Here is a 22,815-nt window from a genome sequence, read left to right as displayed (position 1 = left end):
AGACCTGAGGCTTTGCACTGTATGCAAAACACCCTGAAATGCTGCTTCAGGTAGAAAAGTCTCCTTCATTCATTTTTCCATATGGGAATGTGGGTCTCCTGCCACAGTGGCTGGTCCTCCACAGGACAAAGCAAGTGGGACAGTCAGGGGCACAAGAAAGAACAAGGGGAAGTCATCTTTAAAGGCTAAAAGGTTACATAGAGCATAATAAAACACAACTGTTTCCTTTAAAATTTTTAATGGACAGGAAATGTATAGAATAACTGCCAAGTCACATAAATTAACTTTTTTGTTAATGTCTGTGATCCAGGAAAGAACACGAGATCGGCACGGGTGTTTTCGTCGTCTGTCGTCTGGGCGCATGACTGAGGTGACCAAGTGTGGACCGTCGACCCATCTCTACATGGTCCAGAAAAAAAAGCGGGAGCCATGCTTGGCAGGTTTCAGATCCCCTTCAATCACAGGGTTGGGCTCTGGCCTTGCTCTTGAGTGATAAGGATTCTCTGGCAAAGGGCGATCTGTTTTCACTTTGGTGACCTGGGAAGGGTGAAGAAGAGAGTCAGGGTTCAAAGGGACTCTTTAACAGTAGTAATCCTGAGACTGCTGGGGGCCCCCTTTCTGCTCCTGCTGCCTCAACCATTCCTCAGCTTCAAAGCCCGGGAAGATGTATCTAGCTATATTGAATGCGAGTGAACGTCTAAAAGCCGACTTTCTGACCCTCTATATGGTAGGAGCTGAGGGAACAGCAGGGACAAGATATCCTCTGGGACTCACTCACTGGTTAGTGAGCAAGATGGAGGAGCTATCAACCAAGACCCGGCTACCCTGCTGCCTGCTGCCCAATGACAACAGAGAAGGGTGGACCCTGCACAAATCACTCACAGTGAAGGCTGGGGCCTAGACTATTTCTGAAGAGAACTGGGAGCCAGCTGGGACGGTTAAGGGGAAGACCGAGAGAGCAGAGGCAAAGAAGACAGAGAGAAGGTCTAGAGAAGTCAACCCAGAGCAGACTGTATGCTGACCAAACCCTGCTGTTGTCAGCACTGATGCTGAGATGCTGAGCCTGCTGTCTGCTCACTCTTCCCAGCCCCCACCAGGAGATTCCACAGATGTTCACTAAGGCCACCTTGCTAGGACACAATGTCAGATCCGTGCTTATAAATGCCACATACAGCTAGGGCACAGGGCTGGGTGATACACTATGCAATGCTATGCAAAGGTGCTTCAATTTAACCTGATGGCAACAGGTGCCACTGTTACAGGGAAGCAACCAATCACTACATGCAGGCTAGAAGGCAGGGAAGCCAGGCCTGATAGCTGGAACAGAAGAACTCAGAGCTGTGTCAGCAGGCCAATGTAGATGGTAGGTTCCAAACTGCAGCTGAGAGGAAGATGCAAAGAGTCTACAACTGCCACTCCAACGGCTGGCCACCAGAATCTCAAGTGGGAAGCTATCACAAGTTGTTTGTAATTTTTGAATTTTCTGTATTTTGGGGACCAGACTCAGGGCCTCGTACATGCTAGGTAAATGCTGTACCACTCTGCATTACCTCTAGTTCAGAAATTATCCTTTGTAAGTTTAAGTGGGCCACAGTCACTAAGCATTTTCTGGCTTTTAACTCTAATGGTACCAACTCTAGCCGTCTGTATGCATGAGAGGCTAGGTCTGTCTGTTTCTGTGCCCAGATCTCTCAGGTTCACAGTTACTATAACCCTTTGTGTGCAGGTTACATCCAGCTCACAGGAGGCTGAGTAACTGGCCAGAGCCCAAGGTCTGAGTGCAGGTCTCTGTCCCCTGCTGTAACTGGAGGTCACTCAGGGTTCCTGTTGCTTGACAGAGTAGTTCCAAACACTTCACTCAAGGTATTTATAAAATCAATCTAGAAAACTGTCATTCTTTGCTTCTAAGAAATGTTCTTGAACATAAAGTAAGCAGGAACCCTGGACAACTGCCTGCGGGGAGAACAAAGCGACATGCTCTTCTGTGGTGCATCCAAAAGAAAAAGGACAGGAGCACCCCAGGGCCACTCCTAAGGGAAGTCCTAGGACAGCCTACTTGATGAAGCGGCCATGTGTAAAATGGGGTTCCCAGGATGAACTCGGAGGTCCCTGATCACATTCTCTGTGGTCAGGTTGCTGAGTGGGAGCAGGAGTTAACTCTGCCTAGGGAAGGGCGAGATGTCAGCGGGAGAGGCAAGTGGGCCACACAGAATCAGAGAATGAAGCATAGGTTAGGCCTCTCTCTGCTCTCTTTCTAGAGGGAGACTGAACAATGGGTGGAGTACAATTAAAATTGATAAAACATGTCAAGAAATACATATTTGAGGCAACTAATATGGAAACCTGGGGGTAGGGGTAAAAAATGTCCATATAAAAAGACTCAAGAATAAATACTGCTTTGATAGCCTGACTTACACTTCCCCTGTGGTGAGGAAGAAACAAGAAAAGGCAGTTTTATTGGTTAAGTGTGTAAGTCCTATTACTTTCAACTTTGGTTGGCCACTATTTAAAGTAATTTTTTTAGTTTTAGCAAAAGAATGTCTGAATTAAAAAAAAAAAAGTGTCAGATTGAAAAACAAAGCTATGCTACCACTCTATTGGTGACAACTGTTCATGGGCGCTAGCCCCAAAGAGAAGGGAACAGAGCTGAACAGCCTGTGTGTCTGTCTGGTGCTATGCAGGCTCACATAGGCTCTCGGGCACAGCTCTTCCAGGACAGCAAGGATCCTCAGCCCTGTTTGTAGACAGGGCTGGATGGAAGTGGGATAGTTGAGATTCCACAGGAGCCTGTGGAGCAAGGTTCAGAGCGACTGTGTCTACCCAGCTTGCCCTTCCTGAGCTACAGCAGCAGGAGCTGTCAGGCCAGTGTGGGTAGAGCTTCTTTGGCTGCATGCTGACACAGAGCTACATAGCAAGGCACTCAGCTCAGGGAGGTGGGAGTCCCTACAGGTCTTTAAAGTTTAAATGAAGCATTTTCCTTTCCCACACAGTTCATCCCTACAGTGAAGACAGAGCTTTGGCTCTAAATTCTTCAATTTCACAGGATGAACTATCTTCAAAGGCCCACGTAGACGCATCCCTCCCAGAAACGTGCAGCTCAGCAAGAACTCTCCAGGAAGGCAACAGTGGATGAGGGTGGGGTGGGGCAGGCTTAGGAGAATCAACACTTAGATGCTACTGTGCTAAGGGCACAGTCACAAAGAGCACAGTGTACAGACACCAGTACAGGCCTCCTCTACAACTTCAACCCACAGCAGAGCCATCACCAAAATAACCAACACAGGAAAGGGAGGGCAGGCTCGGCACCCTGAGCAGGGGCTTTTAAATTCTTGGTGTTTCAGAAGTCTGACACACCCTGACCCTACGACCTCAGTGAATTCACCTGATGGGACCTCACTGACATGTTATGCAACTCTACTCCCTATTAGCTAGTGAACCCAAAGCAGATGAATACCTGTTAGAACATGCCACGTCCTCCTTTGTCTGGTGAATAGGGACAACTCACACTCTCTCTATCCTCAGAGGGACCCCTTTCAGACAACCTTCTGCCTTGGTCATAGCCTGTCCCCTCTGTCCAACCCCAGCCCCAGACCAGAGCAAGGCCCAGCAGAAACCTTACCTTAGACAACTGCCCCAGGTCCGGCCTCACCCAGCCCAGTTTGTCCAGCACACACTGGTCAAACTTTGCCTGCTGCTGGCGGCAGTGACGAAACAGCTGCATGTTGGAGTAATCAAGGCAAGTCCAGTACTCTGTGAAAGGCTCCGCACAGTGACTCTTTATCTGCCTGGAAAGGAGGGTTGGAGGTTAGGGATAGCTCCTCACAAAACAGAGATAGCCACAGGCAGAGATGTCAAATGAACATTCTTAGGTCACACACCACCTTCCAGTGAAAGTGACAACAAATGCTGAGACGGTGGAGAAGGAGCCCTTCCCCCTGCTGAGATTTTAACCAGTGTAATCACTGCAGAAATGAGTGTACAGGATCTCAAAAACCTAAAACCAGAACACCATCTGACCCATCTGCACCACTCCCAGGCTGCACCCAAAGGACTTTATGGCATACCGCAGAGATCACTTGTGTCTACGGCTGTTTGTTCACAAAAGCAAGGAAATAGAATCACCCTAGATCGCCATCAACAGAATACTGGATAATGAGACTGTGGCACATGTACACAATGGAATTTTCACTCAGATTTTATTATTTTTGGTTTGTCATTAGAGTCTGTGTAGGCCTGCCTGTCCTGGAACTCCCTGTGTACACCAGGCTAGCCTTGAACTCAAGAGATCTGCCTGCTGAGATTAAAGGTGTGTGCCACCATTCTTGGCTTACTTAGCATTTAAGAAATAAGAAATCTGCAGAAAAATAGAACTGGAAAGTGTCATATTAAACAAGGTAGCACTGTCTGATACAAACTGCTGGTCCTCTGTCATATCTCATGTGAATTCAGACTTTTAATGCATGTATGTTTGTATAGTATCGAGTTGGCACAGCAGGATAGCAGGTCATAATGTATGCATAAAAAGTAAAGGTCTGGAAGAGTGGATACAGACTAGGACAAGATACCACGAGAAGGGATCAAGGGATGTGTTGGGGTACAAAGGGGCACGTATGACATGGACACATAAAGGCTGACACTGGAGTGGACACACAGGAGAGGCAGGATTATAAAGACCAAAAGAAAAACAACAAAAACAAATTTCGTTTTAAAAATGTCATAATGAAGCCTAACTTCTATATAAGGTTTGTAATTAAAAAAAAAAAAGATTTCTGAGGAACAAGCCTCTTTTTTACCCAGCAAAAATAAAAGATTATGGTCTAAGACATTGTCATTTTACTCAAGAGAACTCACCTGGAGCCTGCGTCTTCCTGACAACTCAGCTTAGCAAACCCAGCAAAAAAGGAAGTTGTCAGAGCCTGGCATGCTGACAAGAGGCCAGAGGTGACAGACCCTCAGAAGTGAACACATTAACCAGCTGGAAGACACTCCTGGGGCCCACACTCCAGAGCTCTGGGTTAGTTCACTACTGTACTGGCCAGAAACAGAGTCCTCTCTATGCAGAAGAGCTGGGTGCTGCTAGGAAGCTGGGCAGCAAAGAACTCACTCTGGACTATCAAAAGCAGCTGGAGGAAGCTGGGGAGACAGCTAGTGGTTAAAGCACTGGCCACACAAGTTACAGGGCTGGGATAGGGATCCAAGTTGCCCTGGCAGCCCACTGTAATCCCATCCTCTGAAGGAGGGGACAGGAAATCCTAGAGCAAGCTGGTCAGTGACACTAGCCATGCTGCTAAGTCAAAGACCCTGCCTCAAAGAATAAAGATTCCTGATATGAACCTCAAGCTTCTGCATGAATGTGGACACAAGACACTCACGTGTTCACAGAGAGACACACAAATAACACACACAGCTAAGGAGACTTGGTGTGGGGCACAGGACTATAATCCCAGCATGTGGAAGGTAGAAGACAAGGAGTTCAAGCCTTAGCTACAAAGTGAATTTGAGGCCAGCCTGGGCTACAGACAGAAATTCAAGGAAGAGTACCACTATTTTATATACCCCACCCAAAGCCCCTGAGGACCGAACCCAGGGCCTTATGCTTGCTAGACAAGCACAAAAGAGCACAGTTTTATGTAAAAGCCATATTGGAGGCAGTGGAAAAAATTCAAAATATATTTCTGCCAATGGACTAAAGGCTGAACATGCTTCCTGCCTTATTCTAGAACCTGAGGACCTTCTACACATGGCCCTTCTTTAAAAGGTCTCAGGCTGACTTTCAGAGAGTCTAAGCTCACAGCAAAAGCCTACTTTCCATGCCTGCCTTACTGTCACAAGAGTTTCCATCCTAGGACTTATCAATGTGACCCAGCACCTTGTGTCACATGCACACCCCTCTACCGTGTAGTGGGAAGTCCTGCCTGGCCTCTGCTCGCCATACCTGCAGACCCTGATCTAATGCTTGGTTCCAGCCCCAAGGGCTTCTTCCCTTGGGGAGTGGGGGCTTAGGACCAAGGAGTTCTCATTTCCCACCTAAAGCACTCCATCTCTGCATCTCAGGAAAGTGCTTTGCCAATATTCTCTTAGAAAATCATTTTTATTCCTGCAAATAAAGATATATTCAACCTTGCTAGCAATCAAATCGAAATAAATTCAAGCAATACGAAACACCATCCCCTATCTATTAAATATTTAAATCCTATGCATACCATCAGTACTGAGGGCAGAATAAGTTGATCCAAACAAAACAAAACAAAACAAACAAACAAACAAAAAACCACCAGTGTCTGACCCTCTACAGCTGCATTGTGGCATGTGAGATGGCTTGGCAGTTAGGAACATTTGTGTCTCTTGCCAAGGAATGGATTCGGTTCCCAGCATTCACAGGGCAGTTCACAACTGTTTGTAACTCCAGTTCTAGGGGATCTGATGCCCTCTTCTGACCCTGCCCGCAGCACTAGGCATGCATGAACATAGACATATCATCAGTCAAAGCACCCACACATAGTGAAAAACATTTTTAATCATTAATTTTTTAAAAAAATATATATAGCAATAAAAGTTCAGAAGCCAAAACTAATGACCAAGGCCATAAACAGATAAACACACACATGCACACACACACACACACACACACTAAAAAATGTATACCGAGGAATTAATTACATGGTAAAAAGCTAGATGTAGTGGCATACAACTTTAATCCCAGCACTTGGGAGACAGAGGCAGGCAGACATCTTTGAGTTCAAGGCCACCCTGATGATCTACATAGCAAAGTCTGGGCCAGCCAGGCTACCTTGGAAACCCTGCCTCATTCATTCATAAATAAATAAATAAAATAGAAAGAAATAAGAAAACAAAGACCAAACAGCGGAGATGTATGTTCACTGTCACAAGAGTGAACACTATAGTAATGAATTACTATATAGTTAATAAAAACATAGTTCAAAAGAATTTGTTCAATAATTTCAAGTGAAAATCAGTTAAAAAATACACACACTATAATTATAATCACAAAAGTTTCTTTGCATGTAGACAGAGAGCCCAGGCAAGAAAGAAGAAAGGCAGCTATTAAGCTGCTATTGGTTCCTCCCTCTAATGCCACTGTAGTGGCATCTGTGGGCTGTGGCAGCCTACAGTCAGTCTCATTCTTTAGTGACATCCCCCTGCTCGTCCTTTGAGAAACAGCCCCTCCCTGCCTGGCAGTGATGTCGCTTGGGTGCAGCAAAGACTGCATCTCACTGCAGGCCTGATCAATCAGCGCACTTATCTCCCAAGGGCTCAAACACTTATGTTTAAAGTCCACGGACAGTATAATCGGCTCCAGAGTAATCGGCTGTGTGGGGACTCTGCCTACAGCCATGGGGCAGTAATATTCTCAGGGTTAGCAATGAGGCATGCAGCTTAAAGTGGCTCCTGGCCATTTGGGCTATAGCAAAGGGAAAGACTATTTAAAAGTAAGGTCAACAGGGAAATGCTGAGCCAAGAGTCGTGCAGAGAAGAGGAAGAAGGAATCACATAGTTCTGCCATCATTTAGACCCTTGAATCCAGCCCTGCCTGACACCATCACTACTTCTGGACTTCAGTTAACTCTGAGTTGAGTTCTGCCCTTTTTATTATAACAGAGGTCTAAAACCATTTTTCTGAGGCTGATGAGGTGGTGCACACTGTAGGTCCGGCACTTGTGAGCTGAAGCAGAGCTGTGGTTCCAGGCCTGCACAGTGAGTTCTAGGCTGGCTGAATCAAACCAAATGTTTTTTGAGACAGCATCTCCTGGAGCCCAAACTCCCCATGCCTAGCCATGGCTGCCCTTGCTGAGCCTCGTGTCTCTGCCACTTGAGCACCAGGATCACAAGACCATATCCCCATGTCCCATCAACACTGGGCAGCTAATTACACACCTGGGCTTATACTTAAGCAGTGAGCACAGTGGCCCAACTGAAAACCAGACTCAATGCTTTCTTAATCATCACGACCGTCCACTGTCTGTCAACAAGCTCTGGGCTGAGACAGCTGTACACACCTTTCCAAAATATCTACTGCAATACTGCAGAGGACAGACACCATCCACAGCTGAAAACTGACATTCGTGGAGGTTACTGAACTTGGTCTATCTGATTTCAAAACCTGCACACTTATAATTCTACTTAATTAGCCAGAAGTCACTTCCTCATTTTAGAATATGCATTTAGAATATTTCAGGATACCTTGATGTTATCTCACGCAAGCACTGCCTTCAGGCGACTGACTCTTACCTGAAGAAGTTCAGCGCACAGCCGTTGACCAGCTTGCCCTCCTTCAGGCAGCGCCTTGGGTCCTTCTCTTCCCAGCGGCACAGCATAAACTCCTTATTGGTTTTATCACACTGAGCCCCATAGTGATGGGCGGCAGCTTTAAGCACGGCTGAGCTGACTTTCACCTGGGAAAGCAAGGTGAGAGGCAGTCACACACTAAGGCCACACACAGAGGCTCCCCTCAGACAGTGAGACATGGGTTGTTAGGATTCTTTACAATCAAGTGCTTAAGTATCACAGCTCTCCCATTGTCTTCCAGAAACATCCCCCTTTCCTCTTAGAGATGAAGACAGAGACGCTACAGAATTTTGCTTAAAACAACTGTCATGTTGCTAACGCTCCTCTCCAGGAATGCAATGTCACACAAGGCCACCTGAAACACAAGGCTGGGGAATCATAGAGTCAGGAAGGCAGAGACAAAGGAGGAGTTCATAACCTGGCAAATTACTACTAAGAATAAGGTCCTAGAATCTGCCCATATTGATGCTAACTCAGCACTGTGACCATGTCAGACTCCCTTGCTCACTGTCCAGCACTTTGAGAAGCATCACAGAGCAGTTGTAGGTAGCTGGACCACAAGGAACTGCAGAGTCCAGGGCCCAGCTCCCTGCTCTACAGTCTAAGTCTATGCCAAAGCCACAATGTTTCAATTACCAGAAAGGGACAGAGCACTCTGCTATCTGGGAGAACTCATCTTTATTCTCACTTCTCAAAGTCATTCTGGCTACTCTGTCTCTCTTCTAATGTTTCTATCTTTCTGCTCTAGTACAGCCTGCAGGTGGACACCGATGACCAGCTCTGCCACTGGGAACTTCTGTAAAAGGCAGGATGGGGTATTTACTGCTGGCATCTGGGCATGGGCTGTCTGACAGTTCTGTTCAGGGTGCATCTTTCTGATCTAGTATGCTTTTTCTTTGCAATTGCTGTCTTCTCCACTAGGGAACTTTCAGATTCCTAACCAACTGAGAAAGGTAACAGAGAACATTTGCAGGTTTGTTAAAACCCAGCCTGTCAGACTACCATACTTCAACACACTACTGAACTGAACTTTTAAAAAATGGAGAACTTTAACATGAGAAAAGTCTGTAGTCTTATTTTTATGCACTTCATACCCATTAAGTTACTAAGAAGACAAATGCTGGGGAAAGGAGAGATCCACCCTACAGCAGTGGTTCTCACCCTTCCCAATGCGGCAACCCTTTAATATAGTTCCTCACACATCACCTTCATCCTGAGATGGATCTTCATTGGTACCTCATAACTGTAATGTTGCTACTGTTGTGAATTGTAACGTAAAATCTGTGTTTTCTGATGGTCCTAGGCGACCCCTGTGAAAAGATCAGTTCACCCCTAAAAGGGTTGCAACCCACAGGTTGAGAACTGCTGCCCTACAGGGAGACAACGAGGTCCAGGACTGCCAACCCACACTGTACTGTTGCGGCTGTCAATGCAAAGTACACTTACATACAAAAGAAATCTGCCATGAAAACTCTTAACAAATTTATACCCCAAATCTGTAAATCTGTATATTTAGGTTTGATACATATTTGTTTATATTTTATTACCTACAGCCAGCTGGGAAAACAGAAGGTAGTTAACCTTTTTGTTTTGTTTCTGGTTTTTGGAGACACTCTCAAGTAGCCCAGGCTGGCTTTGAACTATGTAGGTCAGTCAAGCTGACCTCTATTCTTAAACCTCCTGAGCTGGAGCTACAAGCATGTGGTGCAAATCTTGCTTCACAGTTTTGTTTATTTTTAACTGAGTTTTCAGTGGTTTAGAGCGCTGGCTGCTCTTCCAGAGGGCCTGGGTGCAATTCTCAGCGCCTACATGGTGACTCACAACCATGGAACTTCAGCTCCATGGGATCTGATGCCTTCTTCCGGCTTATATGGGAACCAGGCATAAATGTGGGCACACACACTCATACACATAAAATAAATAAACCTAAAAATAATTTTACAAATAAAAAACTGAGCACCATTTTACTTGTTTGCCAGATGCCTCAAAAATATCCTTAAGTGGCTGCTTACTCTGGTTACTCAAATTCTCAAGATGGCAGCCCTCCAAAGCTTGCAGCATTAGTTGCTTCGTTTCGCTACATAAATGGCAATCTTATAAAAACAAAGGTATATTCATGTTGTCACAGGGAACCAGAGATGAGACACAATCACTGAGCCAATTCCTAGACAGCAAATAGACAGATTCACTTGAGACATGACAGCCATCCATCAGAATTGTGGCTCTCACCAGGACTTTGGCGTAACATCACTATCACCGAGGGAGCAGAAAACTTGAGGTGTAACCATGACCTCTCACCTGCTTCCTCATAACTGAGGAAGCCCAACAGTCCCCTCTCAAATTTACCCAGCATCCTCTGTCTCCAGGACACAGAACTTCAGCATCCTTCCTCATTAGCTCGTCCACAGCTGCTCTGCAGTGCCGCCTTCCGTGGATAGCAAGTGTGTGTGACTGAGCCAGACAAAGCCAGTACTGCCCTTGCTCCCAAAAGTCACGTCCACACCACTTGTCATAGAACTTAGCTTGTGGCAGGCCTGCGTCCTTATTTATGTAAAATGGAGCATGATGTACTTATGTCATAGGATCTCCTGAGGATCCAATGACCTCACCTATGGAACAGGATGTGCCTGACCCATAAAAGGCGCATCAGTACTGGCTGTTGATTAGTTTTTACTCTAAATTATCAACACACCCGAGGAATTTTTAACCCAAAGCTTCTGGATGGTTTTTCCCTGGGGATGTGACGTGACTCCTTGGTCAATGAAGTCCAAGGTAGATTTTACCTGCTCCCCAAAGCGGCTGCTGCTCTTGGCCTCGCCGGGTCTGTGTCATGTTGCAAACCTGACCCTGATTCTTCAGCTCTTTTGCCTGTGTTAGTTAGTAGTCCACTGCAAGTAGGACTCGCTCCAGATGGAGGTTCTTATCTTTTGCCTCTGTGAAGCACAGCTACAAGTTGCCAGGGTTATTCTGCAATGGCCACTGAGCTAGTCTTCCTGCTTTACCTGCTGTCAGTCTAGTCTCTGTCAAGCTGCTGAAGTGACTCTCTGAAACGACAGTTCTTATTTCACGCTGCTGGTATGACGACTCAGAAGCCAGCCCCCAGAAGGAGTCATGCTTAGGTACAGAGTAAAACCTGAGCTTCCTATCTGCTGTTCAAGGATTTCTGGGCCCAAACTGTCCTCCCACCCTTCTCACCAGACTTCACAGGGGGGCCTGTGCTGCTTTCTCGATGCAACTCAACTCACTACATTTGGGATCCCCTTTCAGGCCCCTGACTCCCCCACAACTTCATCTTTGTACCAGCCTTCAAACGCCATGTTTTACATTAAGCCTAACGTGGCTAGTCTACCCATCTTATAGTCTCATAGAGCACTGCACAGCCAGAGTCATCTCACTTTGAGCAAAACCCCTTGTCTACAAGTGCTGAAAGCTACTCAAAGTGACCAAGCCAAAGAAAGGCCTAGACATCAGATCCAACATCAAATCTGCTTGCCCGTCTTTCATGTGTTAGTACTAATCGTGTGTTTTAACTTTTACTACTCTGGTTATTTACATAATTATATATCCCAGTTGTGCAAACTTTAAAGAGAAATTTATTAGGATGCTTTTGCATGAAATGTTTGCTGAGCCAAATTAAACATCTAACAAAATATGTCAACTCATGTTTGACCAGTTTCACGGTGGGATAAGAATAAAAGACTGGCTGATGGGAAAATCCCTTCTCTCACCCTTAAGTCACTTTCATATAAATATGCTAACAATTTCTTCATCTGAGGAAAATACCAAGTTGCCATCCTCACAGGTTTCTGAGAGCCTACATGAAGTAGTATGGGAGAGCATTCAACACAGTGCCTGCCATGACAACACAGCCATCTTTTCCCTCTGTCTCACAGGATAAAGTCCAAACTGTTCCAGCCTCGTCAGTGACTTCTCTAGAGGCTCAGCACCGCTAATCTAACAGCAGGCTGACATCAGACAGCTCTCAGCTTCATCAACAACACGGTTCTACAAGTCCTTCCTCACTCTGTTGCACTTTGGCTGAAAGCTTTAGCAGCCTGGGTTTCAGAAAAGATCTGGGTTCCTGTTACAAGTCTTCCATACACTGTCTATGTGACCTTGGGCAAATCGCTTCTACTCTTGGGGCCTATTTCTGGTCTACAAGGGAAACCAGTTATACCCTACCTTACTGTGTGTTCCAAATAATTAGCAGCCTGGCCTTTAGAAATGGAGTGATCATGTTTGTGATAGTTACAATAGCACACCACTTTTACTTCACGTTTCACAGCGCCATGCACTGTGCTGTACAGCCTCTTTATCTGTCTCCTTATAAAACTATAAACTATAAAAGCTGGGCACTGTCTCTTACTTCCCATTGCACGTGCACATAACAAATACTTAAATGTCTCTCGAAGAAGTAAATGCTTTAATTGTGTCCCATTACCGAAACACCCTGGCCCATGCCAGACTCACTGTCCAACACGCACTGTGTGCTGCCGCGGCTCCCAGGCCTGCTCTGCACCGAGATTTTGACAGACTTGGAAGGGGAAGGTGAGCACCAAGGGGAGGCAGGCTCGCCTCACGGGGAGGGAAAGCAAGGGGCTAGGTGATGCTAATGGGAAGTATCACCCGATTCACAAGAGGAGAGGCCGGTCGCAGTGCGCACAGGAATGGCTAGAGCCAAGGCGGGATGTGACCATGCAGGTCGCAGAGGCCGGAACCGAGCCTGGGCCCGCCTGAAAGCTGCAATCCCAGGCTTCCCGCCTGCCCTCAGGAAGAGCCTCACCTCCTCCACTTTCAGCTCTTCCAGAGTTGGCAGCTCCACTATCCCCGGCATGACGGCGGTAGCCGCGACCCTGACCAGGTGCCCTCGGCTGTATCGCCCGTCTCCTTCAAGTCCCCTTTGGCTGTCCAAGACTGCCCAGTACCATCTGCGCATGCGTCTCCAGCGACGCGCAAGCGCACTGCTCTAGGGCCGCTGGGGGAGACGAAGCGTACGCCATTCCAGGAAGTCTAGCGGCCCCGAGGGGCGGGGCTTCATCTAGTCTCCGCCCACATCTCCTGGTTGTCATAGTGACGCCAAGCCAGCTGAAGTTGGTGTCTGTTAGACACTAGCTGTTAACATGCAGTACACGGGGAGCCAGTATTTCGGGGAATACATAAACGGGAGGTAAGCCCCCATTCGTCCATGTCTCCACTCTTTCAGGCTAGTGAAAGACAACTGTTTTTAAGCCTCCGCCAAGGACCCTCAGCCAAACGCTTTCAAAAACTTGTTCAACTATAGTGCTCAAGCACAGATACCTAATAAGCTGCATAGGTAGGATTCATTCATTCATTCATTCGTGTGTGTGTGTGTGTATATGTGTATGTGTACGAGCGCGCGCGTGTATCCCCTGCACAACCCATGACCATTTGTAACCAAAGTTCCTCTTCTGGCTTCTGTGGGCACCAGGCATGCACATGGTACACATTATATACATACACAAAACATACACATTAAAAATAAATATTTAAAAAATTATGCAGGCAAATAAAACTAGAAAATGGTATTCTGGGCTGGAGAGATGGCTCAGCGGTTAAGAGCACTGACTGCTCTCCCGCAGGTCCTGAGTTCAAATCCCAACAACCACATGGTGGCTCACAACCATCTGTAATGAGATCTGATACCCTCTTCTGGGGTATCTGAAGACAACTACAGTGTACTTATATATAATAAATTAATAAATATTAAAGGAAAAGAAAAGAAAAGAAAAGGCTATTCGGCAAATACTGATTTTTCTCTGTGTCCAGATTTTGAATTTGAGCCTGGTCAGAATCCCTGCAAACACAGTGGGGCGGGTAAGCGTAACACAGTTATGACAAGTAATCAAGGTTAGCCCTGTGGTCAAGAGAGGCAGAGCACATGTGAGATGGTCACTTTGCCTTGCCAGCAGCTCTGGATGAAGAAAGCAGAAAATGTTTTAGAGCTGGAGAGGCTGATGCCGAGGGGGCGGGGGTGGGGGGGGTAATGGACAGATAAGCAATAGTTGTTTGGGCTATAAAGCACTTCATGGGGCTGTAGAGGTGCAGAGATGAAGGAGGATCTGTATGCACAGGCTAGAGGAACTGCAGGGTGTTTTGAGGAAGCAGAAGTAGTGGTCTAGCCAAGCACAGGGACAGATTCCTAGAGAAAGTGGCAGTAATATATATAATGGGATGCTGTCCAAATCTTCAGTCAGCTTTGCAAGGGAGATGGTATTATCTCAACTTCAAGGTTAAAGGATGAAAGGGAGCCTTAAAGGACTCAAGACCCTTGTCTAACCCTTTGGAAAGTGGCAAAGATGCTTGGATGTGCAATGCCTTTCATGACAGTGAGACAATTCAGGCTGATCTTGCAAATAAATGGTGGAACTTAACAAATCAACACAGCTAAGTGAGGGAGTCGAGGATTTCTAACCAGCTTTGTGTCTAAACCATATCATTTCTTCTCACGAGGCAAAAGTTCCTACAGCGAAGGTTTTGTCAGGTGGAGGTGAAGGATTAGGCTTGGGCACAGAGACTGGAAAACCCACGAACATCTGTGCTTCTTAATTTTTGTTTTGATTTTAGGTTTGTTTTGATTTGTGTAAGAGCCCTGGCTATCCTGGAACTCACTCTATAGACCAGGTTAGCCTTGAACTCAGTTATCTACCTGCCTCTTCCTCCCAAGTGCTGGGATTAAAGGTGTGTGCCACCACTGTCCACTGGCTGTCGTTCATATGTAGAGTAAATTAAAACCTAATCTTTGGTTTATATAGACTCCCCATTGCTGATGGGAATATAAAATTGGACAAGTACTTTGGAAAAGCTTGGCAGTTTCTAAAAAGTAAGATAGCCATTTCATTTCTAGTTATTAACATGATAAATGAAAATCTATGCACACACAGAGGTGTGCTTGTGAGTACTCCTTTTAGCTTTATATAACGGAAACTGTAATAACTGAAAACTAGAATCAAGCAAGACATTCACCAACATGTGAGAGGACAAACAAGTGTGGAAAATCCATTCACTGGAATAGTACATATCAAGAAAAATGTTATGTTCACATAACAGTAACATGAGTAGATCTTAAAAGAATTATATTGAATGAAAGGAATCAGAAGTGTCCAGCAAAAAAAGGAGTATATATTATATGATACTTTTTATATTAAATTATGGGAAATCAATTCATGAAAATTGGTCAGTTTTTGCCTAGGGATGAGGAATGGGGGGAACAAACAAAAAATATTAAAGAGAGTAAGCATAAACTGTGGTGGTGGATATATTAATCATATTGACCATGAGGGTGGTTTCCAGGATATGTGTCAAAATGTACAAACTGTACACTTTAAGTATGTGTATGTGCATGTCAACTATGCTTCAAAATCTGTTTTTAGCCAAACTTTAAAATCCATGATTTGCTTGTACCATATCTAAATATAAAAAATGGAAAACATGGTATAATAGCTTATACCTATAATCCCAGCATTGGAGAGGCTGAGGCAGGAGGACTGCCACAGGCTCAAGGCCAGTCTGAGCTACATGAGTTCCGGGTCAGCATGGGCTAGAGACTGAGTCCCTGTCTCTCTCTCTATTCTGAAGCACTGCAGAGTTGAGTTCTGTGAGAACACAGGGAATGAATTAAGACCTCCCGCGTTTTATAGCAGCCACTACTGTGCATCTTCCACACACACCCACAGTGATTCCCATTTGCCAAATGAGAAAAGGTAAGGCACAGAAGGATTTGTGTAGCACACCCAAACTAACATTTGACAGAACAAGGAATTTTTTAAAACCTGACCACTGTGACTTAATTGGCAAGGCTGGGCTGGTCGTAACAGACTCGGGAGACACAGAATCGGCTGCCTGGGCTGCTGGTATTTTCACAGTATTAACTCTGTAGCTTTGATGCTAGCGAGGAGGTATTTCAGTGGACAGTATAAACTCTAGTACAGTCTTCAGAGAGGGTAGGATGACAGACCAAAAGTTGTCCCATCCTTTTTTTTTTTAATGATTTTATTTATTTATTTGATATATACGATGAGTACACTGTAGCTATCTTCAGACACACCAGAAGAGGGCATCGGATCCCATTACAGATGGTTGTGAGCCACTATGTGGTTGCTGGGGATTGAACTCAGGACCTCTGGAAGAGCAGTCAGTGCTCTTAACCGGCTGAGCCATCTCTTCAGCCCCACACACACACCCATCCTTTTTTTTTTTTTTTTAGATTTATTTATTTTATGTAGATAAGTACACTGTCGCTGTCTTCAGACACACCAGAAGGGGACATCAGATCCCATTAGAGATGCTTATGAGCAACCATATGGTTGCTGGGGATTGAACTCAGGACCTCTGGAAGAGCAGTCAGTGCTCTTAACCACTGAGCCATCTCTCCAGCCCCAGGCTGTCCCATCTTAAACAACATCTTTTTGAGATTTTGATGAAAAGAAAGCACCACAAAAGCTCTGACAGAATGCCGAGGAGCGATGCGTCTGAGGATGGAGAGAGTGAGCATCTCTCTGTGTCCCCCAGCTGTGGTGCAGAGGCCAGTGACTTCCCATGTTCTTACAGGATGGAGGGCAGCGCTGAGTACATCCTCCCTACTGAGACGAGATACATCGGGGATATGAAGGACGGCATGTTCCACGGAGAAGGGACCCTGTTCTTCCCCAGTGGGAGCCGATTCGACGCCATCTGGAAGAAGGGATTGGTGGTGAAGGTGACAAGCTGGGGCTTGAGGGAGGTCCCCAGGCAGGAAGAGGCCCTGCTGTAGCCCCTTCCCCTCCCTGCCTGGTGCTTACCTTTTCCCGTGTTTCATTCTGCCCAATCTTTGTCCAATGACTGACTCTACATCTTTGAAATTCATTCTCCTCATTCTTAAACTAGGGGCAGTCATCTTGGCTATCAAGGGCTGCCACGATGGTTACGCCCGCCCCATCTTAAATTAACATCTTAAATCAGCTTCCATTCACCATCTTATGGTTCTGAGGACTGGAAGTCTAAACAGGGCCAGCAGGCAGACTCCAGACAGGGAATCTGTTTCCTCACATTTTTTCCCTAACTCCAAGAAGCTGTCTGCATGCCTTGGCTCATGACCAGGAATCACTCCAATCTCTGCTTACAGCACCACGTTGCTTCTCCTCCTCCCAGCTCCTGCCATCTTGTCCTCTCTCCTGTCTACCTTTCTCCTGTAAGGACCCTCACATTGGATGATTCTAGAAAAGTTCTTTTTTTTTTTCCCAGTTATGCACGGTAACACATTCACAAGTTCCAGCAGATGTGGGCAGCTTTTGAGGGTAGGGTGAGATGGCATAGCTCAGCCTACCACAGTGGTGCTGAGGGTAAATAAGGGGAAAGGAATGTGTTTGCAGCCATTTCCTAGCCCAGTATCAACTCTTACTATCACCACCTCTATCAGATCATCTAATCCCAAGGTTCTGATCATGAGGTTTATGAGTCATGAGTAGAACTTGGGGTGAGTGGAACCCCCTGACTTACAGAAAAACCTCTGGATATAAAACTATGGTTTTTCTATGGGAAATGATCTGTACTCTCGTGAGTCTTCCTGAGAGTGTGCTGGGCCTGACTCATGGCCTAAAAAAAGGTTAAGAGATGCTTCTTTTATAGCTTGGGGAATCGAAGCATCAGGAAAGGGATGTGACTGGCCCAAGGTCACACAGTGAACAAATAGTACTGTGGGAATTTCCACCCATGTTTCCTGATGCCTCGGCTGGTACAGTTCTCATATCCTGAGACTCCTTTAGGATTGAAGCAACAAGAACAGAATGCACATGTCTGAACAACAACTATAATAATAGGAAAACAACAGCCTGTGTAAGTGCTCCTTCTGTGTGTGTTAGAGTACTCATGGAAGAGCACCGACAGATATATGGAAAGAGATGATGAGAGTTTGGCTCATGAGATAATGAAAGCTGCATTCTCTGCAAGGTGGAGACCCAGAGAAAGCCAGAACTATAGTTCTTGTCCAAACTGAAAGGCTGAGACCCTAGAGAAGAGATGGGGCGAGCCCCAGGCAGAGGCCAGGTGTACTGATGTCCAAAGCCAGAAGGAAACGGGTATCCCAGTATGACTGAGAGAGCACAGTGGTCCCTTTTCTGCCCCATGTTCTGCTCAGGCCCTTAGCAGATCAGACAGAGTGGTCTCTGTAGTCAGACCACTGACTCAAATGCTAATCTCTTTGGGACACACACACATACACACACGAATGTCTCCCAGCTAAGCTTAGCATGTACCTATCTCACCAAATTCCCAGCTACCCCTTTTAGGGGGACACTGTCACCATCCTAATTCTATAAATGGAAAAACCTGAGAGCCAAGAGAGTAGGTTGCCTGCCCAGCCCCACGCAGAGTCGCCATGCTTTTGGATTCAAGCACAGGGTTCAGTGCTATGTCTCTAACTCCCCTAATCCACACAACCAAGACCACGTGACAACTGTCCCTTCTTTCCTGTTGGCTGTGAGAAGCCAGCTATTCCCTTGGTAACAAGCAAAAAAAAAAAAAAAAAAAAAAGGCTTTGACTCTGGCTTCCTCTGATGCCCATGTGCTTCTTTTCTCCCAGGGCAAGTACACCTTCAATGATGGGCTGCAGTATGAGGACAAACACTGGCACTACTGTGACAGCTATGACCGGAGATTCTACACCGAGATCTGCTATGGCCTGAAGCCCTCAGGTAGCATACCTACACAGAGAAGGATAGCAAGGGTGCTAGAGACAAGTGCCTGGTCCCCACTGAACCTTCTCAAGGAGAAGATGGATGCAGTAGACCCAGAGAGCCACAGAAGCCAGTCCTCACACCTCAGGCCCACTAGCTGATCGGGACAATGAGACCAAGGGACTCCATCTCTCTGTGCCTTCCCCTACTAAATCATGACAGTGGTTTTCTGCCTTAGGAGTCCATCAGCAATAAGAGAGTTTGCACCTACAACAGTGCTCTGCATGGATGTCAGGTGCATGGCACATGACAGATATGCTAAAAATATGTAAGCATTATAGCAAGAGAGAGTGGGAATGGAGGGGGGAGACTGGTAGAACTTGCCCTCTGTGGGCTGTGTTTTGGCCGTGGCTCCCTCTCGTCCCTGTCTTGTCTCTTTGATTGTTCAGGGTGCCCTTTCTGATCACTCTCCCTCTGCCGTGCATCACAGAGTAGAAAATTGAGATGGTTAAAGGGTGACTTTGACTTCTGCATGTATCTCTAAGATGGCAACCGGTATGAGGTCTGAGCCACAGAATGGCTTCAAAGCCTCTGGCATAGAAAGACATTCAGTAATCATTGCCAATGCACATGCAGTTTGGCTAGAGTCGGGGTCAAGTGTATAATTAGAGAACATTGGGGTGTTTGCTCTTGCAGGATGCAGACCTGTAAGCACAGCGTGGCGGTAGGGAGGGGAGCACGTGGCGTTCTGTTTGCTGCTCAGAGAAAGGGAAATTCAGGACTTCAGATGAAAAGAACAAGAGAGAGCCGGGCGTGGTAGCACACACCTTTAATCCCAGCACTCGGGAGGCAGAGGCAGGCGGATTTCTGAGTTCGAGGCCAGCCTGGTCTACAGAGTGAGTTCCAGGACAGCCAGGGCTATACAGAGAAACCCTATCTTGAAAAACGAAAGAAAGGAAGAAAGAAAGAAAGGAAGAAAGAAAGGAAGGAAGGAAGGAAGGAAGGAAGGAAGGAAGGAAGGAAGGAAGAAAGAAAGAAAGAAAGAAAGAAAGAAAGAAAGGAAGAAAGGAAGAAAGGAAGAAGAAAGGAAGAAAGGAAGAAGAAAGGAAGAAAGGAAGAAGAAAGGAAGAAAGGAAGAAAGGAAGAAAGGAAGAAAAAGGAAGAAAGGAGGAAAGAAAGGAAGAAAGGAGGAAAGAAAGGAAGAAAGGAAGAAAGGAAGAAAGGAAGAAGAAAGGAAGAAAGGAAGAAAGGAAGAAAAAGGAAGAAAGGAGGAAAGAAAGGAAGAAAGGAGGAAAGAAAGGAAGAAAGGAAAGAAAGAACATGAGAAATTCCAGCATCCCCCTTTACTCCAGCCATGACATTACAAGACCTGAAACGTCTGTATGATTTTCTTTCCCTTTGGGGGTCCCGCACCCCTGGCTTACGAATCAGGCTCAGACCCATTCCTTCCTTGCTGTGTCACTTAACACCCAGGTCCCAGAGCCAGGATGCTTCCTAGCTAGCTGGCATTGGGCCTGTTACTTGGCCTCTGATGTGAGCTCTCTTCTCTGTAAGATGAGCTGCTCTGGGGATTAACTGAGACAGAAGGAGCCAGATGTCTAGCACACAAGAAAAAAAATGAGTGGTACCACTGTGGCATTTGGGAGAAAGTCCAGATGTCGGGGTCTGCTTACCCTTTCCTAGAGCCCTCCCTCATCGAGGTTCCTCTCCCAGGTTTCCTGAGCATGGTCAAGGGGTCACACTTGTGGCCTTTGCCCACATGGTGGGCACCCCTCTCTTAAATCTACTCCCTCCCTCAGGGTTTCTCTGACTTCAGAACTTCATCGTGGTGGCCCAAGAAATGGATGAGGATGAGGTCAGAGAAGGCAGGGGTCCAGTTCCCAAGGCCCTGTGCACAGCCCCTTTCCAAAAGTTCCCTGGGACCATTCCTGCTGACTTTGCTCCTGGCCCTGCAAAAAGAGCATTTGGTCCCACAGTGGTGCCAGCTACATGAACATCAGCCTGCGGTGACATCTGAGTAGTGGGTTTGCAAGTGGCCTTGCTGATGTACTAATTGTCTTTTGTGTCTTCTTAAGGTATCTCTCAGCTCACCAACATGGACCCACCCAGAAGAATTCCCCTGGGCTTCTATGACTGTGGAGATGGCTTCTATAACCCTATGACCAGGGTCATCAAGGATTACCGGAACCGCTTTCTGAGAAATGCTGGTAGGTGTGTGCTGACATCTCAGACACTCTTTATCTTTACCTGCAGGGATGGCTGCACAGGTGTGTGCACATGAGTCTGCATCTATTAAAAAAAAGAGAGAGAGACAAGTGTGGGCTATCTGATGTCTCCTAGAATTCAAAGCTGGTAAGCCTGTGTACGGCCACAGAGTAAGATCAAAGGTATTCATAGCTTCACTGTGATAGCACTAGAGTCTCTGCTGAGAGGTTAAAGGGCAGTCTTTGGTATCCATCCCTTCATCTAGCATTAGTTGACTCCTATTGTGTTCTAGACACCATGCTTGGTGCTTGGTACAGCAAAGAGAAGCTAGACCCTAGCCCCTTTCTGCTGCAGCTGATATCTGATGGGCAGCAGAGAGGACTGCAAACAGTTGCTAGCATCCTGAAGCAGGCCATCAAAGAAAGGCATGGCCCTGGAAGTGAAGGGTTGGGACACCATGAAGGGGTGGCTTAGAGTCCCAAGTCCAGAACCAAGGTGTCAGAGGTTTTAAGGACATAGCATCTTGGGTGGTACCTAGCAATTGACCTTGGACATGAGGAGAAACTTGTCAGACAGAGGGGGAAGCACAGGCCTGGCCAGAGAGGAGTGGTTCCTTGTAGTCCAGGGAGGCTGGCTGCTGCCAGCTAGCTGGCAGATGTAGAAGTTCATTTTAGTGAGAGATCCCAAGGCCAATCAGACTTCACAGTGACCTGACTCCCAAGAGACAATGGACAAGACTGTGGGTGTTTCTATAATTCATGGGGTCACTGACTCCCAGGAGACAATGGACAGGAGCGTGGGTGTTCCTATAATTCATGGGACACAGTTGTTTTTCTGGAGTCATAGATCCATCAAGGTAACAACAGCTGTAGATCTCAGAGACCTGTCCACACATGTACAGTCACACGCATGTACAGTCATACACACACACACACACACACAGAGTGACAGAGAGACAGAAAGAACAGACACAGAGAGTAACAGACAGAAAGAACAGACACACAAAGAGAGAGAGAGTGACAGAAAGAAAGACAGACAGACAGAAACAGAGACAGAGTGAGAGTGAGACCTGCATATGCTGTTAAGGGATTTGCTGTTTCTGTGGAGAAGCCTCTCTGTGGTGAGGAAGTACCAAGTTGAACAATGGCTCCACGCAGTGGATAGCATCTCCTTCCCTCAGAGACTTCAGTGAGGATGCCATCAGAGTGTTGCCTATAGGACTGCCATGAGAACAGAGGAACTGTGTGGTGATCCCAAGGCTTGGATCCAGAACTGCTCTGAAAGGAGCATGCTGAATAATTAGACCTGGGGCTCAGGCCTGTGTTTACCCCGTGAAGCTGTGGACACTGTGCCTCGGACCAGGTGAGCCTCAGAAAGCCACCCCAGCCAGTGCTAAGCAGAGCAATGTCCCAAAGGGTCTATCATATGCTAATGTCCCTCCCATATTTATTAAAACCCTAGATAAATAACCATTTATGGTACCATTTGCCTCACGGCCATCTGGTCCATGTGAGAAGGCACTCTGTCTTCTCCACTTGTATCAGTCAGGACTGACTGGTCAAGAAAATCAGAAGAAGTGCCTGTCAGGAGCTGGGCTAAATGGCTAGCACTGAGAAAGCACCAAGAAGGTCAG

General features: G+C 46.4%; 2 protein-coding genes across 2 annotated transcripts in view; one reads left to right on the top strand and one right to left on the bottom strand.

Moving 5' to 3' along the window:
* Positions 1-221: 221 nt before the first annotated feature.
* Positions 222-13,265, bottom strand: Ndufa8 (NADH:ubiquinone oxidoreductase subunit A8). Its single transcript, XM_021152770.3, has 4 exons — positions 13,091-13,265; positions 8,251-8,414; positions 3,620-3,785; positions 222-537 (listed from the first exon to the last, which is right to left on the bottom strand). Exons 1-4 carry the CDS (start codon positions 13,241-13,243, stop codon positions 400-402), a joined length of 621 nt encoding a protein of 206 aa, XP_021008429.1. The 5' UTR covers positions 13,244-13,265; the 3' UTR covers positions 222-399.
* Positions 13,266-13,309: 44 nt separating this feature from the next.
* Positions 13,310-22,815, top strand: part of Morn5 (MORN repeat containing 5) — a 30,719-nt gene continuing 21,213 nt past the window's right edge. Inside the window, exons 1-4 of the mRNA XM_021152771.3 lie at positions 13,310-13,474; positions 16,876-17,023; positions 18,884-18,995; positions 21,053-21,184. Coding sequence (XP_021008430.1) covers positions 13,428-13,474; positions 16,876-17,023; positions 18,884-18,995; positions 21,053-21,184 — 439 coding nt within the window. The 5' untranslated portion in view covers positions 13,310-13,427. The remainder of the gene's footprint in view (positions 13,475-16,875; positions 17,024-18,883; positions 18,996-21,052; positions 21,185-22,815) is intronic.

The sequence above is a fragment of the Mus caroli genome, unplaced genomic scaffold (genome assembly GCF_978045245.1).
Source record: "Mus caroli unplaced genomic scaffold, Mus_caroli_1 scaffold_2, whole genome shotgun sequence".
Taxonomy (NCBI): Eukaryota; Metazoa; Chordata; class Mammalia; order Rodentia; family Muridae; genus Mus; species Mus caroli.
Note: the sequence above shows the minus strand (reverse complement) of the source record. Positions and strands in the feature narration are given on the sequence as shown.

Bases quoted from the DNA above. Each gene is read 5' to 3' on its own strand.
- Ndufa8 (XM_021152770.3), bottom strand. From the start codon at position 13,243: ATGCGCAGATGGTACTGGGCAGTCTTGGACAGCCAAAGGGGACTTGAA. The intron at 8,415-13,090 runs GTGAGGCTCTTC...TTGCTTTCCCAG, and splicing joins AAGAGCTGAAAGTGGAGGAG to GTGAAAGTCAGCTCAGCCGT. The intron at 538-3,619 runs GTAAGGTTTCTG...CACCCTTCCCAG, and splicing joins ACCTGGGGCAGTTGTCTAAG to GTCACCAAAGTGAAAACAGA.